We start from the raw sequence: 12,030 nt of genomic DNA, 5'->3' as shown, positions 1-12,030 counted from the left end.
TATCTATAATTTTGAATGAGAAAAAACGGACATTAAGTGAACTTGCAGATTTTCAGGACTTTCTATCAATGAAACTCAAACTTAACAGAAAATTTAACTTATAAGAGCCCATATGAAAAATCAGTTTTGAGAAACTTATGGACAAACTGTTTAAACATGGACAAATTATTCGTGTTTTTTAACATATGTGTATTAAATGTTTAAAGTTAACATCAATAATAGGTAAACTCAAAAGAGAAATTGGTAGGTGTAAGATTAAAATAGTAATTATGTTATATAAATGACGTGCAGAGAAAGAATAGACACAGAGGCATTAGAGGGGAAAGGAGGGCTTGTAGTTCAGGAAGCCTACTCACATCAGGAATAGATTAAATGGGCAACACTACATATATCCCATGAAGGATATAGCACCCTCCAAAATCCATAAAGAAATAAGGGAAGAGGAATAAGTTTTCCCTGAAAGGATGAGGAAAAAAACAAGAGAGGCAGTCTTGGGTAGGGGGAGGCTAAGTAATAGTAAGGCAAATAATGGAGCAATATTAAAGAATCAGCAGGAATAGGAAAGATGTGTGTGTATATGTGGAGTATGTGTATGTATGTATGTATAGCTTTTGATATATATCTCTCTACATATTTATCTTTTCTTAACTGTATATTGCTTGGAGAGAGGATGAAAGGGGGGGAAAGAATAAAATAAGTAAAATGTACAGCAACGAACCAAAGAACAACTTACAAGAAAGTAAAAATGGAAATTTATGAATATAATTTCTTCTACTAATTATATATATATATACTTTCTTGATCTGTTAATTTATTGTCATATGTTTCGAATCCTCCCTGATGTTCTACTGGGAATGTCACTATGTTCTCTTTTGTTTTGTATTTCTTTTCTTTTTCTTTTTTTCTTACTCTGTTTTTCAAATAAAATAAGTTTGTTTTTTTTTTAAATCGACTGTACATGTATCAGATTGCTTGCTGCCTTGGAGAGGCAGAAGGTAAAGGAGGTAGGGAGAGAAAGAAATTGGAACTCAAAATCTTACAAAAATGAATGCTGAAAACCATCTTTACTTGTAATTGAAAAATAATATATCATTAAAATAAAACTAGAAAAAATGTGTTGTTTGAGATACGTTGTTCAGTTTCATATGCTAGGATATTGAATATTCACATATTGCAAAATTCTTCATTCAGGAGGTTTTGTGGGAGGGCACCTTAGTCTACTGAACTGGCAAATGGATATGACAAGAAACGCATATGTTAAATAAATCCTCATTTGACTGCTGAATAAAAAAGATGGCAGAAGCAATTGAGCACGGGCCCAAATCCAGCGTCTCAGAGTCAGAAAAAAAAAAAGCATAATCCCTCCCACCCCAACAGCCAAACAGATGCAGCCACAGAACTACAGAGGGAACATTGGAAACATTAGAACTCAGTAACAAAACAGTATCTCTTAAAAACATTTCCTTAGGGAAACCGTCTCCATGTGATGAAAACTGCTGGGAGAACTAGAAAGCAGCCTGGCAGAAACTAGACTGAGAGCAACACACATCACACTCCACAAAACCTTACAAACCATGGACCTTAATATAAGGATCCTACTATGAAAACAAATAGAAGATTAGCCTATCATAGACCTCTCCTGGCCATGAGCAAAAGCCAGGCAATGGCCAAAGGGAAAGCAGATCATTCTGACCAAATAATGAAATTGAGATGCTTTTGCAGACAATATTCCCCAGTCCAGAAGGGAAGGGGTTTATGGGGAAAATCTCTGTGTCAAATTTCTCGGATAAAGGTTTAGATCCAGAAATATAAACAACGAGGGACAGGAACAAACAGTTCTGGAAGAAACACCACAAAATATTCACAAGCATATAAAAAATGTTCCAAATCACAAATAACAGGAGAACCATCCCCCACCAAAGTCTTACCTCCCACCCTACAAATGGCTAAAAATGACAAAAGGGTAATAATAGTGGGGAAGTGAGAAGGGAGGGAATAAAACAAAACCAAAATGATTTCCAGAAGAAGAGCATTCCTTGGACAATGCTAAGGATTCAAACTGGGGAGCTCCAATGGGGAGGGCGTTCCAGGCTCTGGCACAATGCAGTGGCACATGTAGGGAGTGATGGGAGATGACAGCTGACCTTTCCACTCCCTCCTGAAGCTCTTGGGCTTTATCCTGGAGGGATCCACTGAAAATCTGGGGGGGGGGGGGCGCAAAGGGTGACAAGGCCATTCCGCTAGGCCTGCAGGGCTACAGATGACAAAAGTGATTACGAGTCTGCTGCAAATGACTCCCATCCATGGGGAAATTCCTTCATCCTCCACATCTGACTTATTCAGCTTCCCTCAGGCAAGGAGCATCAGCAGGTAAGCAAAGACAAGGAAGGGGTGGACAAGGTTGGCACCTTTCTTACCACAAGGCCACTTGCTGGCTGAGTCCCTACCCAGAGGTCTGGGCGCTCCGCCGGGGCACCCACTGCCCACATGCCATAGGGCCCTTGACCACGTCAGGGTGGGCTTCTGCTCACTGCCAAAGCTGGGCTAGGCTGAGGGCTCCCCAGAATCTCCTCCTGAAATCAGCCTGGCAGAGAGAGGGTCTGAACCAAGGGGGGCCAGGCCAGGAGGAATGCTGTGGGGCTTGGAAAACACCCCTTGAAGTACGTCCGTCATCAGATGGGGGATGAGGCAGATGAAGCCCAAATGCTGAGCTTGTGAAGCTGAGTAATGAGGAGGAAGAGGATCCTCGAAAAAGAGAATACATTTTGGAGAAGGGATGGGTTCTGAGAGGCAACAGAGTGCAATTTACTTTGTTTTCAAATGTTCTTTCTTTCATGAACAGGACAAACTCCAACAAACACAAACATTTCCATTTGCCAAAAAAAAAAAAAATAGATTATTGTAGATGAAGTTATGAATCTCTGTGATGTATGGCTTGGTTCTTTACAGTATATATTATTTTTAAATGCTCTAAATCACTATTCATTAGAGAAAAATAAATTGAGACAACTCGGTGGTTTCATTTCACACCTCTCACATTCACCAAGATGACAGGAAAACATCATATACATTGGAGGGGATGTAGGGAAACTGGGACACTAATACATTGTTGGTGCAGTTGTGAACTGATCTGAATTTGGATAGACTGGCTCTTTTCAACAATAAGATGATTAAAGTCAATCCCAATGATCTTGTGATGAAGAGAGCCATCTACACCAGAGAAAGGACCCGGGGACTGAGTGTGGACTATAACAGCATTTCCACTTCTTTTGTTGCCGTTTGCTTGCTTGTTCTTTCTGTTACCATTTTTTCCCTTTTTGATCTGACTTTGCTCGGGCAGCATGATAAATGTGGAAATATCTTTCGAAGAATTGCAGATTTAACCTATATTGGATTGCTTGCTGTCCAGGCAAGGAGAGTGGTAGGGAGGGAAAGAGAAAGACTTGGAACACAAGGTTTTTCACCCTTGCAAAGGCTTGTGTTCCAAGTCTTTCTCTTGGAAAATTGTCTTTGCATGTATTTCTAAAAATAAAAAAAAAAAACTATTATTAGGAAAGAATAATTATTTATTGTTAAATAAAATAAAGTGAAAATTAACCCTAACGTGACAATAGCAACATTTCCCTCTCAGTTGTCAGGTGCCGGCTCCAGAGAGTGTTGCTTTCAGGGTGAACATTTATCCTGCAGATACAAAGGAGGACTTTGTTTTACTGTTTCCCTGACTGCTGACAGTAGAGGTGGAGAACATGTTAATTAGGCAGATTAAACCTAAGTGGCTCTTGCTCAGCCCTGCTGTGTCCCCTCCTGAATCGGGCCCTCCTCAGAAGCCGCTTCCGTCTTTGGGTCTCCCCAAACCCCATCTGCCCCGGGGCCGCACCTTGGGGCTGACAACAGGGCTCCAGACTGGCACAGGGCCCTGTGGGGGACACTGAGGCCTTCTGGAGGCCGGAGGCTCTTCGCCAGCCTTCCCAAGGCAGCCCCTTTGCGTTCCCGGGGTCACCGGAGGCGTTTTCCTTGTTCTGCCCACCTGGTTCTGCATCAGTTCCCGCGGATTTCTCTGAAACCTCCCTTTGATGCTTTCTGTTGCAAACTTTTCACTTTCCGCTGACGCCCCCCAGTCTCGCGGCCATCCCCCCTGAGGGACCCACTTGGGTTCCATTTCTCGGCTTCCTGCTGCTCTGTCTCCAGGCCGCCCCCCTCCCCGGGTCTTTGGGCCTGTGCCGTTCTGGCGCATTTGGGAGAGAAGCTCCTCAGGGAAGGAACGCGGGCAGGGGAAGAGCTGGGGAAGGCGGGCCGACCGACGCCCGGGAGGGGGGCGGGACTGACAAGCCCCCGGCTGTTCTGCTTTTCACACATACATTTAAAGGAAGGAGCCTCCCCGATCCCAGAGATCCCAACGTGATCGCCCGGACCTTGGTCTGGGTGGCGGCCCAAGGCTACAAACCAAGGGGACCATTCAGCAGGGAACGCCAAAGCTCGGCTTGCCGGGGGGCACCGAGTGTGAGCCACTGAGTACAACAGAGCTCGCCCCGGGACCCGAGGTGTCTCTGGGCAAAGGCGGAGCCTCCTGGATGCAGGACCAGGTTGGGACCAGAGCGCAGCAGTCAGCGTGGCCTGCCCTAGCCACGCCCCTTGCCCAGTCACACCCACTGATAGGCCACGCCCCTGCCCCAGCCACGCCCCCCACGGGCGCTCCCGATCCCCCAGGGCTGGGCAGGGCTGGGCAGGGCTGGGGGCTCCTCACACCTCCGGATCCCTATCTTTGCCCGCACTTGTCCCGTGTGAGCACAGGCTGGGCTCCTCCTGGGCCTCCCTCACACCTTGGGCCTATAACTCATCCCGCTGCCTGATGGGAACTGAAAAATGGCGGCCAGGGCCGGCCCTGCCAGCAGGCCCCAGCAGGGGGCGCCCGCACTCACCCAGGCGGCGTCTGTGCCCTCCGCCGTTGGCCTCGGGTATCCACGGCGCCTCCCCTCGCTCCAGCCGGTCAATCACCTCCGGTTTGGAAACTGCGAGTCCTGTGGGCGGGAAATGGGCAATGGAGGGGCGGGGCACCAGGCGCAGGACGGCAGGGGCGGGCCCGGGGTCCGAAGGGGGCACTCAGGCGGGGGATGGGCTGCGGGGGATGCGCCCCGGGGAGGGCAGGCAAGGGGCGCACAGCCCGCGCGGGGACCGCCGCCCGAGGCCTCAGAGGCCCCCCCACTGCCCCGGCTCCAGTGACAGCTCTCCGATGGGGAGGGGCCCTCACCCAGGCAGGCCAGGTTCCAGTAGTTCTCCAGCATCACCTCCCGGTACAGCTCCTTCTGGGAGGAGTCCAGGTGCCTCCACTCGTCGCGCGTGAAGTCCACGGACACGTCCTGGAAGGTCACCGAGCCCTGGAACAGGAAAGACGTCAGCACGGAGGGCTCAGCCCGGGCAGGGGGGCAGACCCCCAGCCTTGTCCCGCGTCCCCAGCATGTGCTCGGGAAGTGCTCGGGGTCCCCGGCACCAGGCAAGCGCTGCAGCCACAAAGCCCCAGGCTCCTGCCCTCCCGATCCCCCAGCAAGGGGCGACCCCCCCACAGACCCTGAGAACAGGCAAGATGGCGACCACGTGAGCCAGGTGATCTCGGAGGGAGCCCGGAGGCAAGAGCAGGGGGATCCGGCCGGGAAAACCTCCGCCAAGAAGGGAGAAGGGACTGCCCCGGGCACAGAGGGGCAGGACAACTCCAGGCAGGGAGGCGCTGGACATGCCCAGAGTGGGCGAGCAAGGCCAAGGAGAGAGGCCCGAGCAGGCGGAGGACCACTGGAGGGAGGACCACCAGAGGGAGGACCACCGGAGGGAGGACCACCGGAGGGAGGACCTGGCTGCTCCAAGCCCGCACAGGCCGAGCCCCGGCACACCGGCACTTCCAGTTGAAACACCCCGGCTGTGCCGGGGAGTCACGGGAACCGAGGCCCCTGCTGGGCAGCCTCCGCTCTGGCCCTGCCAGGCCTGTATCCCAGAGACCCCCAAAGCAGGGAGAGCACACGTCTGTGCAACACCCTGACAGCGGCTCTTGTTGTGGCCGAGACCTGCCAAGGCACCGATGGAACAAGCCCTGGTCCGTGACTGTGACGGGATGTCGTGGGGCTCAAAGCAATGGCCAGCGGGTCCGGGACACACCGGGACAGACCCATGTGACTGGAGGCGCCACAGGGAGTGGCGGGAACGGCAGGAGCGCCCGTATAGAATCTGAACTTGAAAATGCTAAAATAACTTTTTAAAGAACTGGGCCTAGCGCCTGGGAGTCATCGCCTGAGAGAGCCCATGAGCACAGCCCAAGGGCGGCCCAGTGGCGGAGGACCAGTCTCCTGCACGACCCCGGCCAGCTTCACCTTCTCCAAGATACAAGGTAGGGTTAGAAGGGGCTAATGGAGGTATGGCCATTTCTGCCCTGCAGGGCAGCTTGCTGATCCAAGAGCCTGGGGGGAACCTCCCCCGTGGGAGGGCTCTCCGGGGTCTGGGCTGTGCTCTCTGGGATGGGAAGCCACTTTCTGGCCCTTGGACCACCAAATGAAGTACCCCTCCAGCACTGAGCGAGCAATGATCATTCATAAATTTTGTGACATCTTCCCTGTTTGGCGAACGAGGGAAAACTTGGGGAAAACTGACTTCTGTCAAATGCATGTTCATACAACACTGCTGTTGCTGCTTATGCTTTCCAGAGCCCCCAGAAGACTGTTCTGAACAGGGGACAAGAATTGTCCCCCATCTGGAACACAGGAGGGGAAGGGGAGACCCCATGGCATCCCGTGCTGGCCTAACACAGCTGTGGTGGATGCAGCCTTGGAGTGAGCCAGTCAGCGTCACTCACAGCTGGCTGTCCAGCGTCACTCACAGCTGGCTGTCCAGCCAAACCGACGCCCTTACTCTAACCACCTGCCTGAGGCAGAGGAAGACCACGGCAACCTAGAAGCCGAGGACTGAAGGGCCCAGCAGGGAAGCTCGGAGAAGCTCAGCTCCTGGGGGTCACATACTATGTAAGAACCAAGTAAAGTTGTGAACCTAATTCCTCTTAGCTTCCTAGAAACTGAGGGGTACAAGGGATTGTGTCTCCCTCCCCCAAGCTGAGAAGAAACATACTTGTGTTTATTCTAGTTCTAGGTCTAAAGCGAATATCCCTCTATAAAAGTCAATCTGTGAGGGGAAATGGAGCCAGCCCGCCTACACTCTTAAAACTGAGAGAACACAATAAATGGGGTCTTGGGCTAATGGGAGGTAAGAAAGGTCTCCCCTCCCCCAACACCCTAAGGGAGCCAGAGATCCCTGGGAAAGGAGTGAAATTCAAGCAACAGGGGCCACAGAACCGGTAATTCATTTGGACCCCTACTCTGTTCTAATTAGTATTAATCAGTTTGAGAGAATCATATCACAGTTCTGTCTATAAGGCCCAGAGCTGGGAGCTTGCTTAGTTATGGGAAGTTAGCTAGGCCCCCAGCCCCGTTTTTTGCCTTGTGGTGGTGACCACGCCCAGTCAGGCAAAGCTCACAACTATTGGGAAGTCCCCCCCAAAATTCTTTTGTCCCTCTGGCCCAACCACTTGTCCAGTGGGAGATGACCACTGTACCACCCCAGAAGTCACTGACTGACAGTTGTGCCATTTCCTCTCACACAACCTAAGGAGAAGCCTGTCCACCTTGTGTGGAGATGTTCCTCGCCTTCCCCAACTCTGGACACTGCCGAGATGCTCTTTGGCTTTTTCACTGTATCAGATATTGCTCTGCTGGAGTGGCTGGACAATTAGCCTAGAAAAACTCATATCACTTGCCAGTCAATCAGCTCGGTGGGGGCGGGCGGGCAGGGGGAGGCTCTTTGGCTCACTCTCCATCACCACCAGCAACAAATGCCGACCAATTGCAGCCAAAGGCAGACAGGGACAGGAGCAATCTCCTGCAGACCCCAGGGCTTGCATCCAGTCCTCAGAGTCATCATTTGAAGAAGCAGCTTCTCTGGAGAATCCTCCCTGCCAAACACTAACCAATTCCCACAGGGCAGATAAGCCACAGCACTGGGACCCCTTAAGAGACAGGTTCCAAACAAATCAAACCCACTACCTTTACCACCAGCTCCCCTCAGTCCCCAAGCTCAAGAACCTTAGGAAGGGCCCTCAGCATCCTCCTGGGATTCACCCCCCCCCCCCCGGGGACAAACCACTCTTGGAGTGTCTGCAGAGCCAGCCACTAAAGGCCTAGAAAGGAAAACTCTGTCCATCAAAGTTCTTGACTCTGTCCAATGGCTCTACATCAAAAACTAGTATCATTTATTAGGGGAAATGACATTAAAAAAGAGGCCTGACTACCTACTTACTGCTCCTCCTAAAGGCCCCAGAACCCTTCTGTCTGAAGAGTGGCTGAAACCTTCCCAGCTCACCTAAAAGAAAGGCAGCTCCCAAGGTGCCGGGACTGTCTGTTCTATTTCTATCCCAATGTCTGGCACACACACTAAACATTTAATGTTTCCTTCTTTCATTGCTTTAACTTAAGTACCTTCCTGTTCCCTCTGGGATCCAACCCCTTGCTTTGGCTTTAAATCCCCTGGGCCTGCCCTCCCTCATTTTACCCCCTCCACAGATCTGGCCATCCAAGAACATTGCCCCCCCTTCCTCCAGCCTCCCTGGCTGCACTTCCTAGAAAAGGCCCTGCCAGTTCCTCCCATTTGCCCTGGATCTACCTTGTATATACAGGGCATCTGCATGTTGTCTCATCCATCAAAATGAAACCACAATATATACAGGAGCATCTTCTAAGACATCAAAGTACATGAACACAGAATAAGCAATGACTAGAATAAAATGGTGGTATAGGTATTTAATGTACAATTACTCTTGTAAAATGTGATGAATATGAACAGAGAAGCATGAGAAAACTTCTTTCAACTGATGGAGTGAATTAAGCAGAACCAGGAGAAAATATGCGACTATAATGTGTGACTTAAAATGGTCACAATAAAATGAAACTGAAAGCTGTGCAATTGTTAGAAAAATTATAATGGCATGGCCCCAAAGAGATATGAAAGTCATCTTCTGCATTTATTTATATAGGTGAGAGGCTATTGATGTGGAATGCTACAGACATCAGATTGCTTGAATACATTTACTGGTTTTCCAAATTAAATTTTCTCTTTTTCACTCGGGGTTATAGAGAATGGCACTTCGAAAAGAAAGTGACATATTGGGAGACATAGGTGACATTAAAACAGAGATATTAACAAAAATTTACATTTAAAACTATCTGGTAATGTTGGTGCGACAAATTTAGTGTTGTGGTCAGAAACTAGACTGAGATGCAGGGAGATGAGAAATTAGACCTTCCTAGGAGTCTGACTGGAATGTAGCAAGACAGCTTGAGGGGAGAACAGTCAACTGAGAGATTTGGGCTTGTTCACAGGTGTTGGTGAGACAGATGATGAAAAGAGAAAAATTAAATGAGTAAGGGTGCAATCTCCTGGAAGAAATGGGAGGAATTAGATAAAGGGTACAAGGAAAGGGAATAATCTCTGCATTGAAAGAGCTGCTTCTTAGGACAAGGCCAAATAAAGGAGAGAGTGGGGTCAAGGAAGATAAAGGGATTTGAAATCTATATGTGGAGAGAAAAGAGGGTTTCTCAGGCAGACTCCATTTCCTGGTTCAATTAGCCAGTAAACATTTTTAAAGAGCCTATTATTTGTCAAGGACTGTGTCAAATGCTGGAAATTCAAAAACAGACAGGGGGAGCTCACAATCTAACAGGGAACACAATCTAACAGGAATGCAAACAAATATGTGCAGGATCATTAGGAATTAAGTGAAACATTAAAAAGGAATTGGGAAAGACTTCCTGTATAAGGCAGGATTTGAATTGGAACTGGAAGCCGGGAAACAGAGACGAGAAGGAAGAATATTCCAGGCATAGAGGATAAGGCAGAGAAGGCCCAGAGACAAGACATGGAAGGTTGTGTTCATGGAACAGCCAGGTGAGATCACTGGATCAAAGGGTACGAGTCAGGGTTTAAGGCATTACTGGAAAATTAGGAGGGGGCAGGTTTTGAGATTTCTCTAAAAGCCAAACAAGTCATTTTGAATTTGCTCCTGGGAGCAATAAGGAACCACAGGAAGTGGTGATATGATCAGCTCTCCACTTCAGGAAGATCACTTGGGTAGCTGAATAAAGGATGGAGTGGAATGGGGAAAAACAAAGCAGCCAGATTACCATAGTCCAGATATGAATTGATGAGGCAGTGCCCAAAGATGGGGAAGATGAAAAAGAAGAGAAGGGGAAATATTGAAAAGATGCTGCAGAAATGACTTAGACCAGAAATAGTGCAGAGGTGAGATGGACCAGAGATGGAACAAAGGTGAGATGGACAATGGACCAGAGATGATGAAATGTGTCAGAGATGGAACAGAAGTAAAATCAATAGGCCTTGGCACCGTATTGGATCTGGGAGATGAGACATATATAGGACAAATCCTAAATTGGGAACCTGAGCGACTGGGAAGATGCGTGTGTCCTTCACAGTGATTGGGAAGGCAGGAGAGGGAAAGGTTTAGGGGGGAAAGATCATAGGTTTTATTTCGGACATGTTTCAGATATAATGAAAAGCAGTTGGAGGTTGGGGGTCAAGACAATTATGTTGAATTTTAAATAAACAGCACCTGAATGTTTAAATTCAAGTCATTATCTCTTCCTATTTTTAGGTAAGTTTGTAGCATTTGTACTTCTGAAGTTGATGAGGTCCTAAGTAACTAGGTGTGATTGGCTGGGAGAGACTGAAATAGTGACAGAATTTCTATTTCTCCTTTCCCCTCACCGGGAAGGGGAGGGACACTGATGGGTGCTCAGGGTCACACAGCCTGGAAATGTTCAGTATCTGAGGCCAGATTTGAACTCGGGTCCTCCTGACTTCAGGGCTGGTGTTCTATCCACTATACCACTGAACTGCCCCATTTCTATTTTATTTTAAGCCCAAAACTGGGTATTAAAACAAAGTTCTCTGGTAACTTAAGCAAAGAGATCACCTGTTCATATTTCCTCTAACTAGATAAAATGTATTTAAAGTGTTATGTTGCTTTCTAAACCACATATTGCATAATTTGTAAAAAAAAAAAAAAAAAAAAAAAAAAAAAAAAAAAAAAAAAGCTTTGTTTTAAAATTGTCAGTCCAGCTGAACATGCTTTATGTTGTTTTCTTAAGTTTTGACCAAAATTATTTAGCTATTACATATGTTCTGAAATTGATTATTTTAAAACCTAAAACTGGACTAACTAGACGATAGGATAGTGAAAATTTTATCTAGATTTTATTTGGGGATCTAACAGTTAGCCCTTCTTTTCCCTTTAGTAGTTGGGGAAAGTGAAAACAAACCACCAACCAACCATTTTTGCTATCGTCAGCCCAGCTTGATTTTAGAGATAAAATTCCCTTACACAGGTGAGTTTTGAAATCTTTTCATTTTCAAATTTCCAAAATGCTTGATTAGAATTTCTGGATGCTAACCTGAAATTGATAGAAAACTGTATATGAGTTATTGCATAATTTCATTATTGTTTTTAGATCAGTTGGCCTTGGAATATGAGGGCATAATCCACCTTCCTCCTCTTACTGAGGAAGGCCTTCTCCCCACCCCTTCACAGAATGGTGGAGGTAAGCCCAAAGGGATAATTGGGGTGGACAGGTAGGAACAAGCACCACAGTGCTTTCTCTGGGGTCTCAATCAACTCCCCTTAATTTGTAAGCTTGTCAGTTTTCTTGAATCCATCAAGTTAGACAAGGTCATCAGACCTGAGAAATGAGCCTGTTTGGGTTATAAAGTTCCCAAACAAGGAATTCGTTTATTGAGATTCCATTAGCTTATTTATTATATAAAAATGATCTCTAATGATTGGTCTTTGCACTAGGATATTTAAACTCATGAAGAAAAAACATGTGAAAGTTGTTAAATTTCTCAGGTATATGATTCCTAGCAAACTTCTATTAGTTATTGCAACTTCATGAAAGTAAAAATGAGTATCTAGTCCTAAGCTGTATGCAG

The 12,030-nt window shown here is 47.4% G+C and overlaps 2 protein-coding genes across 3 annotated transcripts in view; one reads left to right on the top strand and one right to left on the bottom strand.

Annotated features, from left to right (window-relative positions):
* The window catches only part of LOC111719283 (zinc finger protein 345), a 369,988-nt gene that overhangs the window by 123,720 nt on the left and 234,238 nt on the right, over positions 1-12,030 (top strand). The gene's annotated exons all lie outside the window — the stretch shown is intronic.
* Positions 1-12,030, bottom strand: part of LOC116419027 (zinc finger protein 501-like) — a 37,888-nt gene that overhangs the window by 14,073 nt on the left and 11,785 nt on the right. For both annotated transcript variants that reach the window (XM_031959376.1, XM_031959444.1), the window contains exons 3-4: positions 5,249-5,375; positions 4,920-5,018 (exon numbers count right to left, since the gene is read on the bottom strand). In XM_031959376.1, coding sequence (XP_031815236.1) covers positions 4,920-5,018; positions 5,249-5,375 — 226 coding nt within the window. The remainder of the gene's footprint in view (positions 1-4,919; positions 5,019-5,248; positions 5,376-12,030) is intronic.

This window comes from Sarcophilus harrisii, chromosome 1 (genome assembly GCF_902635505.1).
Source record: "Sarcophilus harrisii chromosome 1, mSarHar1.11, whole genome shotgun sequence".
NCBI lineage: Eukaryota > Metazoa > Chordata > Mammalia > Dasyuromorphia > Dasyuridae > Sarcophilus > Sarcophilus harrisii.
This window is presented reverse-complemented; position numbering and strand designations above follow the sequence as displayed.